This window comes from Perca flavescens, chromosome 9, assembly GCF_004354835.1.
Source record: "Perca flavescens isolate YP-PL-M2 chromosome 9, PFLA_1.0, whole genome shotgun sequence".
Lineage (NCBI taxonomy): Eukaryota > Metazoa > Chordata > Actinopteri > Perciformes > Percidae > Perca > Perca flavescens.
The window spans coordinates 10,548,864-10,567,912 of record NC_041339.1 but is presented as its reverse complement, the minus strand read 5'-3'; the positions used below and the strand labels follow the sequence as shown (position 1 = coordinate 10,567,912).

At 39.6% G+C, this 19,049-nt stretch overlaps 1 protein-coding gene across 1 annotated transcript in view; it reads right to left on the bottom strand.

Annotated features, from left to right (window-relative positions):
• tgfbr3 (transforming growth factor, beta receptor III) overlaps window positions 1–19,049 on the bottom strand; it is an 86,935-nt gene that overhangs the window by 67,263 nt on the left and 623 nt on the right. The window contains exon 2 of the mRNA XM_028587427.1: window positions 9,590–9,759. Within this exon, the coding sequence (XP_028443228.1) occupies window positions 9,590–9,650 (61 nt within the window). The 5' untranslated portion in view covers window positions 9,651–9,759. The remainder of the gene's footprint in view (window positions 1–9,589; window positions 9,760–19,049) is intronic.

Here is a 19,049-nt window from a genome sequence, read left to right as displayed (position 1 = left end):
GAAATTATTCCTGTGCAACCACGGAAAAACAACATGGGATGTTGCAGATTAAAGCTGGAGTGAGTTTGAGTCCAAAGTCGTGCATTGAACCCGTCTCTGTAAACAGGACATCTTACAATCTGAGAAATGGAAAAGAGGAATGTACACTAGATTCTCAGTGTGGTTCATGCTAGATTGTTGCCAACTTGACCAATTTTTCATCATTCTGTGAGGCTGAATGTCAGGCCTAGGTCAGTAAATTAATATTTTGGTCAAGCAATGAAAACCGCTGCTGAATTTTTAAGCCAATGTGGACAACAGTAACAATTCCTCCAATTAATAGTGGCCAACTCCACAACAATTTGAAACTTCACCTACTTCACCTACTAGCGAGTACAGTTATGACCACAACCCAACCTCTAACTCATTTATGCAATGAGAAAAATAAAATAAAATAAGAAATAAGCATGTTTTTTATTTAGTTTGTTATTACTGTTGGGAATCATTTTTAATTAGACCTTCCCATGTAATCTTTTGTTGCTAAACAAGGGCAAAGCTAGAGTGGTTTCCAGGAACTGGCTACTGTTGAAATATGATTGGCAGTCATATGGTAAAGAAATAATATTTGAACTTTTTTTTACCCACAATAGCAGCAGGTATCTGTTGGTCAGTGGGTTCACCACTTTAATATCTCAATAACTAATCGAAGGATTGGAATGGAATTGATATGCATCAATGGTCCACAGAAGATGCATCTTAATAACTTTGGTTAATGCCTGACATTTGATCTAGCACCACCAGTAGACTGACATTTTTGGTTCTGGGTGAAATATCTCGAAAACTATTGGAAGGTTTGTTTTTGTATCCTAATCAAATCTAGAAAATTGGTTTAGAGTGGAATGTATCCACAACTATTAGACTTCCAAGAAATTCTCGACAGATACAGGTCCCCTAATGGATGAATTGAAATGACTTTGACATCCTCTTGAGATCCATTTTTAATCTAGTGCTATCAACATTCTAATTTAACCAATACTTTGGTTTAGGCCTCAGATTCAGCTGTACTTTTGTGTCAACATACTTTACTGTTTTATGCTAACAGGAAATTATACAATGTGTGTGCCTTTAGACATCTATCAAACTGTAGCTTCAGACTGCTCCACAAATAAAGGCATGGTTTTCCAAATATTTTACTTTTATGACTTTTTTCACTATCCACAATTCATTTAATTTTTTTGCAGCCATAACACCTCAATTTCCTTTGTGCATTGAACAAGAATAACATATATCTACAGCACACAGTATACTTGCTCTAATTTTCTCTCTTTCCCATAGTCAGCATACTACATACTCAAAATCTGCATTTGTGTACACTCATTGAATTATATAGTACTCGAGTTGGTGACTCGCAAAAACAATTGAGACAGCCAGTAAAGTGATCCCGACTGGTCCTGGCTAACACCGCCATGCTAACACGCCATAACTGCTAACGTTAGCAAACGTTACCAGAGGTCCAGGCAACATGTAGCCTGTTCAGCGGTCGTAGCAGACAACGGTGAGTTATTTTAAGCCAAGAAAGTGGGGCTGTAAATCGGGAAGAGAGGACTGTGAGTTTGCAGTGTGTTTAGTGATTGTTGCCGTAATTCTAAGTCAATAAAGTGTGTATTTCAGTCGGGTGGAAAAGGACGGCAAGGTAGTGGTATTTTTAGCCGTTCTTACCGTAATTCTAAGCCGAGGAAGTGTGTCTGTCCGTAGGATGGAGAGGACGCCGAGGTTGTGGGGTTTTTAGTGGTTGCTACCGTAATTCTAAGCCGAGAAAGTGTGTCTGTCCGGCGGGTGGAGAGGACGGCGAGGTTGTGGGTTTTTTAGTGGTTTCTACCGTAATTCTAAGCCGAGAAAGTGTGTCTTTCCATCAGGTGGAGAGGACGGTGAGGTTGTGGGGTTTTTTGCGGTTCCTACCATAATTCTAAGCCAAAAAAGTTTGTCTGTCAGTTGGGTACAGAGCTCCACGTGAGCACAGGCTTTTATGACTGTCAACATAGCCAGCATCTAACGTTAGCTACTCCGCTGTGCTGTGAAGTAATGTCTGGCTATGTGAGCCAAGCGTCTAGCAACATTGTTGGATACTGCAGTCTCAGCCTGGCAACCTCCGTGAACTTCAAGTCTGTGGAGAAGGGGCCGGGGGAGATGACTCTCTCCAGTATTTTTAATTTGGACTGCAGTAACTACTTTAAATCCTAGCTGTCAGTATTAAGTATTGCACCTTTAACCTTTTTTATACAGGTAATCTCATTGAGACACAGGGTCTCAGGAGCCATCCACACGGAAACGTCCAAACAAATCCTGTAAACGCACTGCCTGAAAATGCACTTTTTTGAAACCTGGTCTCAGGGTGAGTGCGTTTACAGGATTCATTTGGACGGTGAATACGAATCCGTATCGATGATGTCATCGCCAGACCCCTCTTTTACACCCTCTCTTACCCACGGCCGCTGATACACACAACTGCGGTGAAGCTACGCGAGCATATCCCATCTCCATGGTCAAACAGCTCACTTCATCTAAATACTTTGTCTCTGCTCCCTGACCCTTCCCTCTGGATTCTACACAAGATATATTGCTAACGTTATGTAGCTAAAGTTAAACATCGCTAAAGTAGCTGACCGCTCCAGCAGCGAAGTAACGTTAACGTTAGCTGCTATGGCTATCTGTTTATAAAGTGGAATCTGTCTGCTTATCAACTCCTTGAACGGATTATAGTAACTTTTACCACGGCTTATTGTAGAAAGGCTACTGCAAGAAAAACATATAGATTATTAAAAAGACATCATTCATGGATCATTGATGTTTGTTTGACTGCCGATGTTAGAGCTAGTTAATGTTAGCGCGCTAACGTTAGCTCGCTGCTAGCGCGCTGCAATCATGCAAAATAAAAAGCAATCCAACAGTACATTATACAATGTAAACAAAGACGTTTTCTTGCGGCGGCCTTTATAAAATGAGCAGTGGTGAAAGTTATTATAGTCCATGGATATATTAAGAGAACGTTAGTATAGCTAGTCATGTTATGATGGGAAGTGGAATTGACTATGCTCTTCTCCGATTTTTGGTGAATTTCTGTAGCAGAAACAGCAGCACCTATAGGCCTGGAATATGAAGTAGCGTGTTGAGTCATTTACAAGTGGATTCGTTTGGACGCAACTATTCTTGAAATGAATCCAGGGAAGACGGGTAAAAAAAAAATTGTTTTGGTACATGTGTGGACGTGGCCTCATTCTCAGATTTACTAATAGTATATACATTTTTAAATGTAAGTGCCAATGCAAGAAGAGAGAGTGTAGGCTTAGTATGAAGTACTGTATGGAATTAGGACACAGCTTTTATGTTTAGCACTAATACTAAATTATAGCATGCTAACACGCTAAACTAAGCTAGTGAATATGGTAAACATTATACCTGCTAAACATCTGCAAGTTAGGACAACCACACAGACACTAGTGTGGCTGCAGACTCTTGACTCCCCTTAAGGCGCTGACACACCAACCCGATTATTGGCCGTTGGACAGTCTGGCGAGGTCAGTGACGTTTGGTGTATTCCGTGCCATCGTCAGTCGGAGGAGCCGTCGGCGTTCATTTGGGCCGATTTGACTTTTAAACTGACCTTTGTCAAACTGAAATGAAGACAGATTCAGCAACTGCATGGCCGATTTCTCGCTTAAAATGTTTTCAGAAACACGTTTCGGTGAACTATTTTCGTAAAATACGAGATCGTATTCTGAACGAGCCGCCATTAAGATCGGTTTTGAAATTTGGCCGACAATACAGATTAGCGCCGCCTGCTGTTATGGAGACGTATTACGTCTCACCCAGAACGTACGCTCAAGTCGGCGTCTCTTCGGTGTGTTCCGAGGCACTTTTTTGACCAACTTGTGCAACAGTGCCGTTCTTTGTTCTTTTCTCAAAGAAAAGCTTAACTCCAAGTCTTCCAGAAGACCGCTGTTCCCAGCAGCAGCAGCCATAAGCCCTGCCCACCAACTCTATACACGATGTGATTGGCCTGACCAGAGTTTGGTTTTTCCAGCTCGCAAGCCAAGAGAGTAGGGCTTTGACTTTTGCCCAAAAATCATATTTCGAAGTTCGTTTGTTTATTAATATTAATATTCGAATATATTCAAATATTTATTAATAATATTTTGACCATTAAATGCCTTCAGTAAGTAATATTGGTATCAAACTTAAGTTTTTTTTTTTTTATTACAAGTCAGACCCTGGATTAAACACAAATAGTATGCTTTCGACAGGAAGTTCGGAGCTCATCATAGCCTACGTAAGTGGTCTGATATTAATACTTGTGTGCTGGTGTGTGCGTCGAGTTGGCGTGTGTGTGTGTGTATGTGTGTGTGTGTGGCGGCGACAAATCTGGCGACTTTCTGTCGAAAAGACAGCGACTTTCTGTAAAAAAAAAAAAAAAAAAAGTCACCAGTATTGTCCAGCGAGCACGGAAGTTATTTCTCTCCTGTGGGCCCCAAAACAGTCCCCTCTCTCTTCTTTTTTGTGACTGAGGAGCAGCCCCGCCCTCCCCTCTGTGTTCTCTCCTCATGTGCAGCAGCACCGCGCGCAGGCAGGTAGAAAGGGGAGAAGGGAGCGGTGCGGGGCCGGTGTTAGGTAGCACGCGACGGGAGAGAGACGCCGCTGAGCTGGCCTGGCCCTCTATGGAGCTAAATCAGGGCCAAATGTTTTGTTCATTTGAAAAAAATATATATAGTTGAAAAAATAAAGCTTGAAATTGAAAATTTAAGTTTTGGTCAAAACTTGCAAAAAATAAAACCATGTATTCAAACTTAAAATAAGTGTACCAATTTTTCTTTCAGTTTGAATAAAATATAGATTAAATTCTGGAATTATTTTTGAATAAATTATAAATTTTCATTTTTCACTTTAATATTTGTTTTCAGTTCCACATTTCATGTTTTCAGATTCAAAACTTATTTTTTTTACGCCTTCAAATCTTTTTTTTTTCGGTTTCAAATCTTTTTTTTTTTCGTTTTCAGATCTGTTTTTCACTTTCAGATATTTTTTTCGGTTTCAGACTTTTGGCCCTGATTTTGCGTGGGGGCGTGGCTTCAACTCAGAGGGGCGTGGTATTATGAGTGACAGCCTAACAACGAAGGCAGAAGACTCCTCTGTCATGTTGACTTCAGGAAATGGTGTTACTGTGAGAACTATGACTGAATGCTTTCTATCCACTATATACATGTGATGTTTACTTAATAAACTGATGCAAGTGACAAAGTTCCATTTAAAAAATTGTATTGGACAACACATGGTACCAATTACACTATAAGAGCAATAAACTGATTGTGCAGTTCGGCAGGAACAATGACTTCGCCCACTTCCATGTATGACATTGAATGTAGCACCACAGTATTCACTCGTCAGTCAGCATAGCGTCCGCTCCGCCAAGGCAACCTGCTGGCGCAGCCCACAGGTAAGACATGTGAAAGATATTAGCCTTTTTGAATAGATACTTTGGGACATTATCCCCGCAGTGGCATTTTTTTTTGTCATTAACACATAAAGGGAAAATAGGTGGACAGCTGGAAATGAAGCATCGCTAGCACAAAAGTTAGCATTAACTAACGTTAGCTTCACACTAGCTGGTGTTTTTACACCAATTTTAGTGTCCAGCTCAAGTTTTTTGACTTTAACGTGTAGTGGTCTTTGTTAACCTCTGTTTGTCAGAATGACCATAACTCGACAGTGGCTGCCTCCAGCCGTACAGCCTTATAAATGTAAAACATTATAGATAACTAACATTGCTAGTGTTACCTTTTCATGGTTAGTTTAAACAACATAACTTGTCCTGGTCCGCTTTGTTAATCAATCAATCAATCAAAGCTTTTATTACGGACACACACGGTCCAGAAAACAGACAGTAAGACATACAAATACAAAAAGACAAGTTAGTGTATTCTGATACTTAAGTTAGGCTGTGGTAGAAGCCTTCAAAGTTTGCCCACTTGGCATATTTTGTAAGGCATAACTGTCATGCTGTTACATGTAACGTTATAGTGTAAAACGTAATTTATCAGGCCAGAGCATTAATGTAAAGTCATATTTGTCTACTCTATAAAAGGAGACCTTCTTCACTGCAGCCAGTGTCAAGTTATGGGCATTCTGACAAACCGAGGTTAACAAAGACCAATACACGTTAAAGTAAAAAAAACTTGAGCTGGACACTGAAATTAGTGTAAAAACACCAGCTAGTGTGAAGCTAACGTTAGTTAATGCTAACTTTAGTGCTAGCGATGCTTGATTGCCAGCTTTGTCCAGCTGTCCACCTATTTTCCTTTTATGTGTTAATCACAAAAAAAATGCCACTGAGGGGATAACGTTGCAAAGTATCTATTCACAAATGCTAATATCTTTCACATGTCCTACCTGTGGGCTGGTGCCAGTGAATACTGTGGTGCTATAAGTCATACATGGAAGTGGGAGAAGTCATTGTTCCTGCTGAACTGCACAATCTGGCACAGTTTATTGCTCTTATAATGTAATTGGTACCATTTGTTGTCCAAAACATTTTTTTAAATGGAACTTTGTCACTGGCATCAGTTTAAGTAAAAATCACATGTATATAGTGGATAGAAAGCATTCAGTCATAGTTCTCACAGTAACACCATTTCCTGAAGTCAACATGACAGAGGAGTCTTCTGCCTTCTTTGATAGGCTGTCACTCATAATGCCACGCCCCTCTGAGTTGAAGCCACGCCCCCACGCCAAATCAGGGCCAAAAGTCTCAAACCGAAAAAAAAAAAAATATCTGAAAGTGAAAAACAGATCTGAAACCGAAAAAAAAAAAGATTTGAAGCCGTAAAAAAATAACTTTTGAATCTGAAAACATGAAATGTGGAACTGAAAACAAATATAAAAGTGAAAAATGAAAATTTATAATTTATTCAAAATAATTCCAGAATTGAATCTATATTTTATTCAAACTGAAAGAAAAATTGGTACACTTATTTTTAGTTCAAATACATGGTTTTATTTTTTCCAAGTTTTGACCAAAACTTAAATTTTCAATTTCAAGCTTTATTTTTTCAACTATATATATTTTTTTCGAATGAACAAAACATTTGGCCCCGATTTAGCTCCATATGGCCCTGGGCGAGCCAGCCTTCTTTGGGAATTAGGGGGGAATGCAACGCTACCAAGCCACGGCTGAGTGATGTGCATCGCCGCGACGTGTAGTTACATTTTGAAATGCGTAAAAAAAGCCTCAGAATCTAAACTGAAAACAACGTTTACAAGCGAACACATTTACAAAAAATAATGGCCATAACAGGTTCAAATATTAAAGGAACACGCCGACTTATTGGGAATTTAGCTTATTCACCGTAACCCCCAGAGTTAGACAAGTCCATACATACCCTTCTCATCTCAGTGCGTGCTGTAAGGCTGTCTGACGGCTCCAAACACAAAAAAAGGAGATGAATGGTTCCAGCAATCCTACTGCTCCGAATAAGTGACAAAATAACGCCAACATGTTCCTATTTACATGTTGTGATTTATAGAGTCACAGCGTGTACAAAAAACAACGTAACATGAGACACAGCCGTCTTCTAACCGTAAACAAACTGGGAACTATATTCTCAGGCGGAAGAATATAGTACTTGGGCGGAGTGATATGCTCGCAGCAAGCCTGTCTGAGAATATAGTTCCCGGTTTGTTTACTGTTAGAAGATGGCTGTGTCTCATGTTACGTTGTTTTTTGTACACGCTGTGACTATACAAATCACAACATGTAAATAGGAACATGTTGGCGTTATTTTGTCACTTTTGTCACAATTCGGAGCAGTAGGCTAGTTGGAACCAGTTGTCTGCAGGATCTGTGCTAGGCTAAGCTAATGCTGGAACCGTCAGACAGCGTTACAACACGCACTGAGATGAGAAGGGTATGTATGGACTTGTCTTACTCTGGGGGTTACGGTGAATAAGCTAAATTCCCAATAAGTCGGCGTGTTCCTTTAAGGGCTGGCTAATATTTGTTCGAATATCATTATTTTTTTTAATATTCGAATGATATTCAAATAACAAAGTTCGGAGTCAAAGCCCTAACGGAGCGTGCCTACACCCCCCTGGCTGCAAATTAAATTTGCTGCCGCTAGGGTGCGTCTAGATTTCTAGGCTAGGAGGCTCTAGGCTCTAGGCTTTTCTGCCGACAGTCGGCCGTCGCGTTGGTGTGTCAGAGCCTTTAGAGGTTTCCAGTTTAATAGTTAGAGATGTTCCGATTACGATACCGATACCGGAACATCCAATACTGCCTAAAACGCTGGTATTGGTATCGGGAAGTACTGGAGTTTATGCATTGATCCAATACTACGTAATAAAGCCCTAAAGAATATCTACGTTAAAGTAGTTTATATATGTTCTTTTTCTTGTTATAACTGACTGTCAAACTGGATAATAAAAGAAAGTTCTGTGGCATTCATTGTTTTTGTTTGTTCGTGTTTCACAAAGAGTTTAACCTGAGTCAGACCGACAACAAAGATAGAAATAATATCACATCCATACAGGGAGAGTAGTAGACAGTTTTTAAAACATAATAAAATATATGACACACTGGTATCGGATCGGTACTCGGTATCGGCCGATACGCAAGTTCAGGTATCAGAATCGGTATCGGGAAGCAAAAAAGTGGTATCGGGCCATCTCTTGTAATAGTCCTATACCAGCTGTTAGAAGCAACAGCTTTAAAAGCTATAATGAAGTGAGTTAAATCACTTTTTAATGGTATTAATCAACAAAAGAATAAACAAAAATTAAAGAAGGATTATTATTAGATTAAATTACTTCATGAATCATTGTTTCTATGTCTTAACTACAAAGTTAGTCATTGCCTGGAGCCAGAAACAATCTCAGCAATGTACAGAAACAAGGAGAGTAATCTAAATAAGATAGGTATGGTGTCACAGATGCCAGTCTAGGAAACTGTTGCTCATATTCACAATAACCTATTGGAGTATGAAAGGTCGTAATTAGCAATTGTCAAAGTGAGAAGTACAGTATTTTAAGTTCATAAGGGATGAGTTGTGGCAATATGTGACATCATCACGAACCTAAAATTAATTGATATGACACACTGATAACGTTTGTATTGACCTCTGTATCAGTTTACTTTGTTATTTTCTCTCTTTCTCTTTTGCCTGTTTAACGGCCGTGAATTAAAAGGTATTTGGCAGTATCTTAGCCTCATTCCAATCAATCTGACAGATACATGTAGGACTGCAGAGTGTTTGTATTCTGAGATTGAACTTGTCAGCACTTTATTAAATGTAAATCCCCCTTACTCACGACTCTGACAAGCTCTGTCTAGAAAGGCATGCTAAGAGAAACAGTGGAACATCCTAGAATATGGGCACAGTTGTGTTTGTCTGACAATGAATAACTGCAAGGTTTGGTGCATAGTCAATATCTTTTATTGCGGACACCAGAGTTGCATGGGTTCGTTTTTGGCTCCTTACAATGAGAATTCAATTATTTGTATAGATGTGTCTCTGAAAACTCTGTTCGTTTCGAATATAACTAAGCAGAAATGAGAGAAACTTACCTGCAGATGCCAGGCAGCACATTGCAAGAAGTAAGAAGGGAATGGGGACTCTTCTAGCCATCCTGTAGCTTCCAGTATGATGAAGGTGGGTGAACAGGCCTTTCTCCTGCTTTTCACAAAGGTTTCCCTATCTATGAAGCAGTCTACAGGAAGTCAACTTCAAGCCCCAGCTGCAAAGTGAACAAAAGTAGAAAAGGTCAAGCAGGTTGTATTGAGCGTGGACAACAGCAGGGATCTGGGCTCTGCTTAATATACTCCGTGGGTGTGATGAGATGAGACATTAGAAACAGCAGTTTGGAGACCAGGGGATTAATCCAGGAGGGTTAATTGGGGGTCATGCTTCAAAGAGCTGTGCTGCACACACCTTCCTGTGCCCATGGCCATTCAGAGTGTGTGATGATTGTGGGACGGCTGACTGGCTTGCTGAGTGTGAAACACTTTGGAACATGCCACAGGCTATTAACACACTTTAATTTAGAGCGTCAGGAAACACTGAATGCTCCAATGGGGTCTTAAGTAAGCAGCTTAGTACCACCATGCTAATCAGCGTGACCTCACCCCTAAATATTTCACTTCTCAAACACTGAGTACCATGATGCGGCAAAGTCCATGTGCTATTAAACACTAAGGATGACCAACCAACCTAAAAATAAATAAACTTAATAAATTGAACATTTGAACAATCAAGTCACATGTGGTTTTCTGAATTAAGGTCAAACTGAAAATAAATGTATTTTTGCTAAGAAATTACTGTATACAGTACATTATATAACCCTGTGTTTGTTTTGATTCGTCAACTTATTTGATCAGAATTGTAAGTGCTAAAATTTTCTAGTGACAGCACCCCCTGAATTTTTTACACTACAAATTACAGTACTTATTGTATTACTGTAATTTGATTTGTGTAACATTATACATTATTCTGTATCGTGATTCAAATCACTGGGTGACATGTATAGTTAAGACTGCTTGTTCCTGTCAGCTTTGACGGTCTTGACATTTGACATCACCAGGTGGAATCATGAAAGAGTGAACACTAGCTAGGCCCGCTTCTTTATAGAGAGACAAACACAACACTGAGCGGGTGAGAGCTGCAGATAATTTAGCAGGTAATTACGGAGCCCCAGACATGACATCCAAAAGAAATACTTATTTGTGGCCACAAAATGCTAATTTGTGGCCACAATATACTACACAAAATAGTATTTTGGGGGTAACGACGTAGCCTAACTATAATGCGGGCAGTTCTGCTATACCTGTGTGGGTCACATAGGCTACCCAGAGTGAGCTAAAGGTGCAGTCATGGACAGAGATGATTTGATTGAATTGTATTTTAGGCTGTGAATGAGTTACAGAGACATTCTAAAAAGCCTGGTATTGCAAGGAATCGTTATTACCGAGAGGCATTTAAACAGAATATTGAGAGCCCGGATGCTTTACCAGGGAAGGTACGACTTGGATGCCGGTGTTGCGCTGAAAGCTCTGACCCATCAAAAACTGTGACCACAGAGGGCGCTGCTGCACATCGTCTGCTCGTGCGTGGTAGACAATGGAAGGCGAAGAAGAGCATCTACGCAAACGGCATTAACATTAATACATTACATCCACAGGTGCAAGCTGTATGATTATCCGCGGTTTGTTGTTGCTTCCTAGAAAGAGTAAACCGCTGGTCACCATATTAACCACCTCAGGCATAGTAACATATGTTTATCTGAAAGTAAATAAAATATATTAAGGTACATTTTCTCTGAAATGTTTCTAAACAAGTATTTCTTTGTGACTGCATGAGTTACATTTGTAATAACCTACGTAAAACCTTACACTAGACCTACATTTAAAACTTAAAGTAATCATATTCTACTGTAAAGAAAAGAAAGAACTAAATATTTAATGGACCAGCACATTGGGTAAATTGTCAGATTATGTGACCCCACTGTAACTGCTTAAGAAAGGAGTTAAACTTCAAAATATTGTTTGGGGTAGTTATGTCATCCCTTCACACTAATCTGGACATATCTTTTCTTATTTATAGTCATCACAGAGCCAGTACCTCAGAGGTCACCATATATTATAAGTACAGTAGCAGCCGTCAGAATATGTGCCCCACACAGGTGTATAGCAGAACTGCCCGCATTATATTTTGGCTACGTCGTTATCCCCAAAATACTATTTTGTGGCCACAAATTAGCATTTCGTGGCCACAAATTAGTATATGGTGGCCACAAATTAGTATTTCGTGGCCACAATTGATTTTTATTTTTTTCCGGATGTCATGTCTGGGGCTCCGTAGTAAACATGAAGGGAAAAGTAACGTTTAGTGGGAACTAGTTAGCAAGCTAAGCTAACCAGCTTCCACTTTCCAAATGGACACTAGCTAGCCTAGCTTGCAAGCTTTCACTTTGCAGGATGGGTCCTCCCAAATGTTGAATTTTGTAAAAGGACAGATAGCTTAAATGGCTATTACAAACGATATGTGGGCTTGTTAAAAATGGGGAAATAAGGTCTATTGACATTTGTAGGATATAAAAGACTATGACATGCTCCAGTCAGTAGCGCACCACAGAAGCTGTCTGTGCATCTCCTAGCTACACCGATCCTCAGATGTGGAGAAAAACCCACCTAGAGGAGTGACGCCTACTGTAGATGTTTGCACAAATATGTCTGTAATATAATATCTTCAGAAAAATGGAAAATCGGCACAATAGCTGCAGTACCATTACCATTTATATTGCCTTAGGTGTATTCAAATTATTTTTGAAGTTTCAAGTTTGTTTAACCTGAGTAGTAACTTCATTCTAGTGACAGTAAAATATGTAACAAATTGAGTATAACTCAAAGGATGTTACTGTGTAAGAGTTAAGGGAGGATTTATAAAAACAAAAAGTTTATTATTTGTATTGCACTTGAGCCAAATCATGTACAATTACATAAGTTTAGTTGCAGCTATTTAGAATCAAATGCTGCCCTAAAAACCTTTGACACAGTAGATTATTGCCTGCTCTTACAGAGGTAACATTATATTAACTTTGGTATTATTGCTTGTAATTGGTTTAAGAACTACCTATCTTTTAGCCCCTTTTAACAGTATCAAAATGGGTTCCACAGGGCTCAATCTTAGGTCCAGTTCTTTTCCCAATTTATATCAATAATATCTTTTCATCTTTGGTAAACTGTCATGCCCATCTGTAGGCGGATGACACTGCGCTGTATTATGTTGCTGATTCTGTTCATCTAGCATTTGAAAACTTACAACGTTCCTTTAATATTCTGCAAGAGGCTCTTAAAGACCTAAGCGCTGACAAAACAAAGTTATGCTATTTTCCAGAGCCAGAGCTATAGATTATACTGACCTTAATATTTCCACTATGAACGGACCTCCAATTGAGAGATTCACAGAATATAAATATCTCGGCATCTGGATTTATGAAAAGCCCCCATTTCAATTTCAAATTGATAATGTTGGGTGGCGACTCAGGCAAAAAAATTACTATCTCTATATCTCTTTCCCGTGTTTTGTAGGAAAAGGGTTGTTGAAGCAGTTTTCATGTTAGTCCTGGACTAGGTGATGCGATTTATAGACATGCATTCTCTTCAACTATTAAATCTCTGGACTCTATCACTCTGCCTTGAGATTCATAACCAGTTATGTCTATGGTACACATCACTGTATTTTATATGAACATTTTGGGTGGTCCTCTCTCCAAGAGAGACGTGATACTCACTGGTATCTTTTATCTATAAGGCTCTTGCTCTTGAAAAACTGTTTTTAACCTCAGTGCCCCTGACTCCTGGAACAAATTACAGCACTTTCTTAAAATCAAATCACTTGTGCCTTTTGGACAATTTAGAAATCTGGCTTTAAACTTGCAAACTTGAACTTGCTTTACATAGCCTACTTGTACTTTCTTTTGTATCCTTATTATCCTAATTTATTTATCAAATTATATTCATCAATTCTTCAATTCAGAAAATGTTATTGTCTTTTTATCTTTCTTATGATGGTATATTCTTTTCTTTTCTGTGTTGTTGTTTTGTTGTTGTCTTTGTAATTACTCAATGTCATTGCAAATGAGGACCACTTCTGAATGATATTTCGATTAAAAATGAAAGTTGATGAATGAATGAATGAAAATCAGGAATCTTTAAAAAGAAGACATTATTGTAGGTCACTTCTTTAAAGCTGCTCTCAACCTAAATAAAAAATATACAATAAATTAATTAAATTTTCTTGACTTCAAAAAGCATTAAAGCAAAGAGGATAGACATCAGATAGAAAGATACATTGCCATTGCATCAAAGCAGAGAGCTGTGAGGATCCCACTAGAGAAGCAGAGGATTTGCCCAACTTCAGAAAGCAGATTAGGAACATATACAGTCTGACATTCTAGATTTCGGGCCTATTATATCCAAAATCATGTTTTTTTAAAGGCTGAATCAAAGTTCAAAAGGGGATTATTGAAAGATGAAATTGGTACAAATGTTTTCTGAATAATCATTTTTAAAAAGTATGCTTTGGGCTCTGTCTAATTCTAGATTGACTGCATGTTTTGCAGCCACAACCAAAAACATTTTATAGAAAGATGTGGTCCACCGAAAAATGTATGCAAACTACTTCTCTGAGTGATATCAGATTCTTATGATAACAAAACTGTAACTGTTACTCAAGTCAAATGTCAAACCTATATGGTAAAGGTTCTGTGACAGGAATTGCACTCAGTACAGCAGTGTCTGTGACTAGTACAGTACCACGTGAAAGAAACAGATGCGCGCCTATCTGACTTGTGGTGAACCATAAAGGGTGTATAGAAAGTGATGCATGAAGTACTAAGGTGCATCCCTCTGCCGTGCAAGCAGCTTGAACAGGACAAAAGGGCCTTTCAGTGTGCAGCGGCTGCAGGGGCTGGGAAGTCATTTTGGAAGATCATGACAAATATTACACTTTCAGCTCGTCAAGGACAGTTTGATTCATGCCTCTCCTTGACCTTCATCTCTTCACTGACTAAACGGAGGTATACTGTGATGCAATACCTTCTGTGAGGCAAAGACCAAATCAAAGGAAAGCGGCATTCAGGACTGATATAAAGCAGTATTTTGCTAAGTTAGTTAAGACTTTGAAGATTTAAAGACCTGATGCAAAAAGTGTTTATATTATACAGGGTTTTCCCTACCATTATAAGCCAGCACCTAAGCTGAATGAATGTAAAATTAATATGAGCATTTAAAACTAAGGTAACGGCTTTTCTAAGATCTAATGATTGTAGTTGGTCCCAAGTGGACGTCTTTAGCAAGTTTTGTCTTTAAGCATTATTAATGTTATTTATTATTATCTGCTCTAGCTTTTTTCTTTTTCTTTTTTTTAAATTTTTTCGAGGGACGACCCCTAAACCCCTCACCAAATATGTGTACCTAAATCTTCCACAGACCTAGAGAAACTCTTGTTATATTCAGAGATCAAATAGGATTTTTAACTGATAAAGTTAAATTAAGGGCAACAAACGTTCCTCTTTTCTAAGTTTGAGTTGTACACTCAACCCAAAGCAACTTAGAAAAGAGGAACGGTTTTACTCCATGCCACGGTCGGTGCTGGCTTTGTTGCAGCAACAACTTAAATCACCTCATGTGACTTCTCTTCAACCCTGACCGTCTAAGCCGAGCAACTATTTCACCCAAAGAAGATCTGGAAAGTACATCACAACAGGCAGACCCCAGACTGAACATGCTGCACATTACTGAAACTAAGCTACATACTTGTGGTCACTTCAATGTTAAAGGCCTGGCTTATATCCATGTCATCACGTATGCATACACTGCAGTTAAGTGTTGTTAGGTCCAGAGGGCATATACTATGTTCACATAATCACAAAGACATAAGTGAAGAGAGAGGCAATACAAAAAGCTGAGGCAGTGTGTCTCTGTGTGTGTGTGTTACATACTGCATCTTGTGGTACAGTAAGATGTTAAAGGAACACGCCGACTTATTGGGAATTTAGCTTATTCACCGTAACCCCCAGAGTTAGACAAGCCGATACATACCCTTCTCATCTCCGTGCATGCTGTAAGTCTGTCTGACGGCTCCAGCGGCATCAGGCCAGCACAGGAGATGCAGGTGAATGGTTCCAGCAATCCTACTGCTCCGAATAAGTGACAAAATAAGGCCAACATGTTCCTATTTACATGTTGTGATTTATAGAGTCACAGTGTGTACAAAAAATAACGTAACATGAGACACAGCCGTCTTCTAACTGTAAACAAACCGGGAACTATATTCTCAGGTGGAAGAATATAGTACTTGGGCGGAGTGATATGCTCGCAGCAAGCCTGTCTGAGAATATAGTTCCCGGTTTGTTTACTGTTAGAAGATGGCTGTGTCTCATGTTACGTTGTTTTTTGTACACGCTGTGACTATACAAATCACAACATGTACAGTGGGGGAAATAAGTATTTGACCCCTTGCTGATTTTGCAGGTTTGCCCACTTACAAAGAATTCAAAAATCTACAATTTTAATCATATGTACATTCTAACAGTGAAAGACAGAATCCCAAAGAAAATTCCAGAAAATCACATCATATGAATTTATTAAAATTGATAACCATCTGATGAGGAAAAACAAGTATTTGACCCCCTAGACAAACAGCATGTTAATATTTTGTAGAAAAGCCATTATTGGCCAGCACAGATGTCAAACGGTTTTTATAGTTGGTAACAAGGTTTGTGCACATTTCGGCAGGGATGTTGGCCCACTCCTCCCTGCAGACAGCCTCCAAATCATTCAGGTTCCGAGGTTGTCGCCTGGCAACTCGAATTTTAAGCTTCCTCCAAAGATTTTCAATCGGATTCAGGTCTGGAGACTGGCTAGGCCACTCCAGAACCTTGATGTGCTTCTTCTTCAGCCACTCTTTTGTTGCTTTGGCGGTGTGCTTAGGGTCGTTGTCGTGCTGAAACACCCATCCTCGACCCATCTTCAGCTCTCTCGCTGAGGGAAGGAGATGTCGGTCCAGAATTCCACGATACATGGCCCCGTCCATCCTCCCCTCAATACGATGGAGTTGTCCCGTCCCCTTGGCTGAAAAGCACCCCCAAAGCATGATGTTGCCACCACCATGCTTGACAGTGGGGATGGTGTTCTTTGGGTTGTACTCGGTGTTCTTTGCCCTCCAAACACGACGAGTTGAGTTGAGGCCAAAAAGTTCTATTTTGGTCTCATCTGACCACATCACCTTCTTCCAGGCCTCTTCTGAGTCATCCAGGTGGTGAATGGCAAACTTCATGCGGGCCTGTACATGTTTCTTCTTGAGCAGGGAGACCTTGTGTGCGCTGCAGGATTTCAATCCATGACGGCGTAGTGTGTTACCAACCGTTTCTTTTGTAACTGTGGTCCCAGCTGCCTTCAGTTGATTCATCAGTTCCCCCCTTGTGGTTTTGGGATGATTCCTCACCGTTCGCATGATCAGGGACACCCCACGAGGCAAGATCTTGTGTGGAGGCCCAGACCGAAGGAGGTTGGCGGTGGTGTGGTGCTTCTTCCATTTCCTGATAACTGCACCGACAGTTGATCTTTTCTCTCCAACTTGCTTTCCGATTCTCTTGTAGCCCATCCCAGCCTTGTGCAGATCAACAATCTTTTCCCTGATGTCCGTAGAAAGCTCTTTGGTCTTGCCCATGGTGGTGATGTTGGATGCTGGTTGTTTGGGTGTTGACAGGTGTCTTTTATACAGGTAACGAGGTGAGGCAGGTGTATTTGATGTAGATAATTGGTTCGGATTGGGGCTGTGTCTTAAAGAAAGACTAACTGGCTTGTAGGAGCCAGAATACTTGCTGTTTGTCCAGGGGGTCAAATACTTGTTTTTCCTCATCAGATGGTTATCAATTTTAATAAATTCATATGATGTGATTTTCTGGAATTTTCTTTGGGATTCTGTCTTTCACTGTTAGAATGTACATATGATTAAAATTGTAGATTTTTGCATTCTTTGTAAGTGGGCAAACCTGCAAAATCAGCAAGGGGTCAAAGTCAAATACTTATTTCCCCCACTGTAAATAGGAACATGTTGGCGTTATTTTGTCACTTTTGTCACAATTGGGAGCAGTAGGCTAGTTGGAACCAGTTACCTGCAGGATCTGTGCTAGGCTAAGCTAATGCTGGAACCGTCAGACAGCGTTACAGCACGCACGGAGATGAGAATGGTATGCATCGACTTGTTTTACTCTGGGGGTTACGGTGAATAAGCTAAATTCCCAATAAGTCGGCGTGTTCCTTTAAGACTGCTGTTCTTGATGTTAAAATAACTAATCTGACACAAGTTTGCCTCATATGTAATCTAGACAACATCAGTGTGGTCTTATGACTTGGTGAATGAACCTAAAATGAGCTCCCCACTTCTTTCAGTGTGAATGTACAGACTCGGGACTAACAAACCACCCAACCTCCCACTCCTTCCATCACAAATTACCCACACAGCTTTATTTCTAAAAAAGCTAGAGATCCTGTCCCCACACACTTCAGTATACTTAAACAACATGCGGTATGACATCGTGGACTGTTTAGACTCTAACATCTGTGCATGATGTGTGCACCGTTGCCAATTGAGTCACCATGCAGACAGATTCTTGACACATCTGTGATAAACTATTAAACAAGTCTGATTTGCAGTAGCTTCCTGCATTTGACTTTTAAATATTAGTATTGATGATATCCAGTTTCTTAAATTGGAACTGAAAGAATTAGTCTATTGACACAAAATGAATATGCAACTATTTCAGAATCATTCAATCATTGCAGTCCTTTTGTTAGAATGGATTTCAAACTGTTGGTGGGACAAAAAATTGAAATTGAAAACATCTTCGGCTACTTCATTGTTTTCTGACATTTCAGACTAAACAATTCATCAAATCATAGCATTTAAATGTATATATAAAAATGATTACATTCAGCTTCAAAACCAATTGATTGGTTAGGAATGTAGCTTTCAAATATTAGTTCCTAAATATCCCATCACTGGCTGATCAGATTTGATTAAAAATGTTTTTTACATTGTTAAGAAGTGCTAATTAATTAAATTCATCTACACTCTGATAGCTCAGTTGGTAGAGCGGGCGCCCATGTATAGAGGTTTACTCCTCGTTGCAGCGGTCCCGGGTTCGACTCCGACCCTTTGCTGCATGTCATTCCCCCTCTCTCTCCCCTTTCATGTCTTCAGCTGTCCTGTCAATAAAGGCCTACAAATGCCCAAAAAAGAATCTTAAAATCAATCCAAAAATCATCTACACTCTACAAAACAACTACCAACATTATCCTATCCGTTGTCAGTGTTGTCACAGCAACACTGACAGACATTAGTGGATACACATCAAATCACCTCCATCTTAATGGCAGGCAGTTTCCACTGTCATGTACAAATAAACGAATTTCTGTTGTCAGTATTCCCTGCTTTCATCTAAAATATTACACGCGCGGTTTC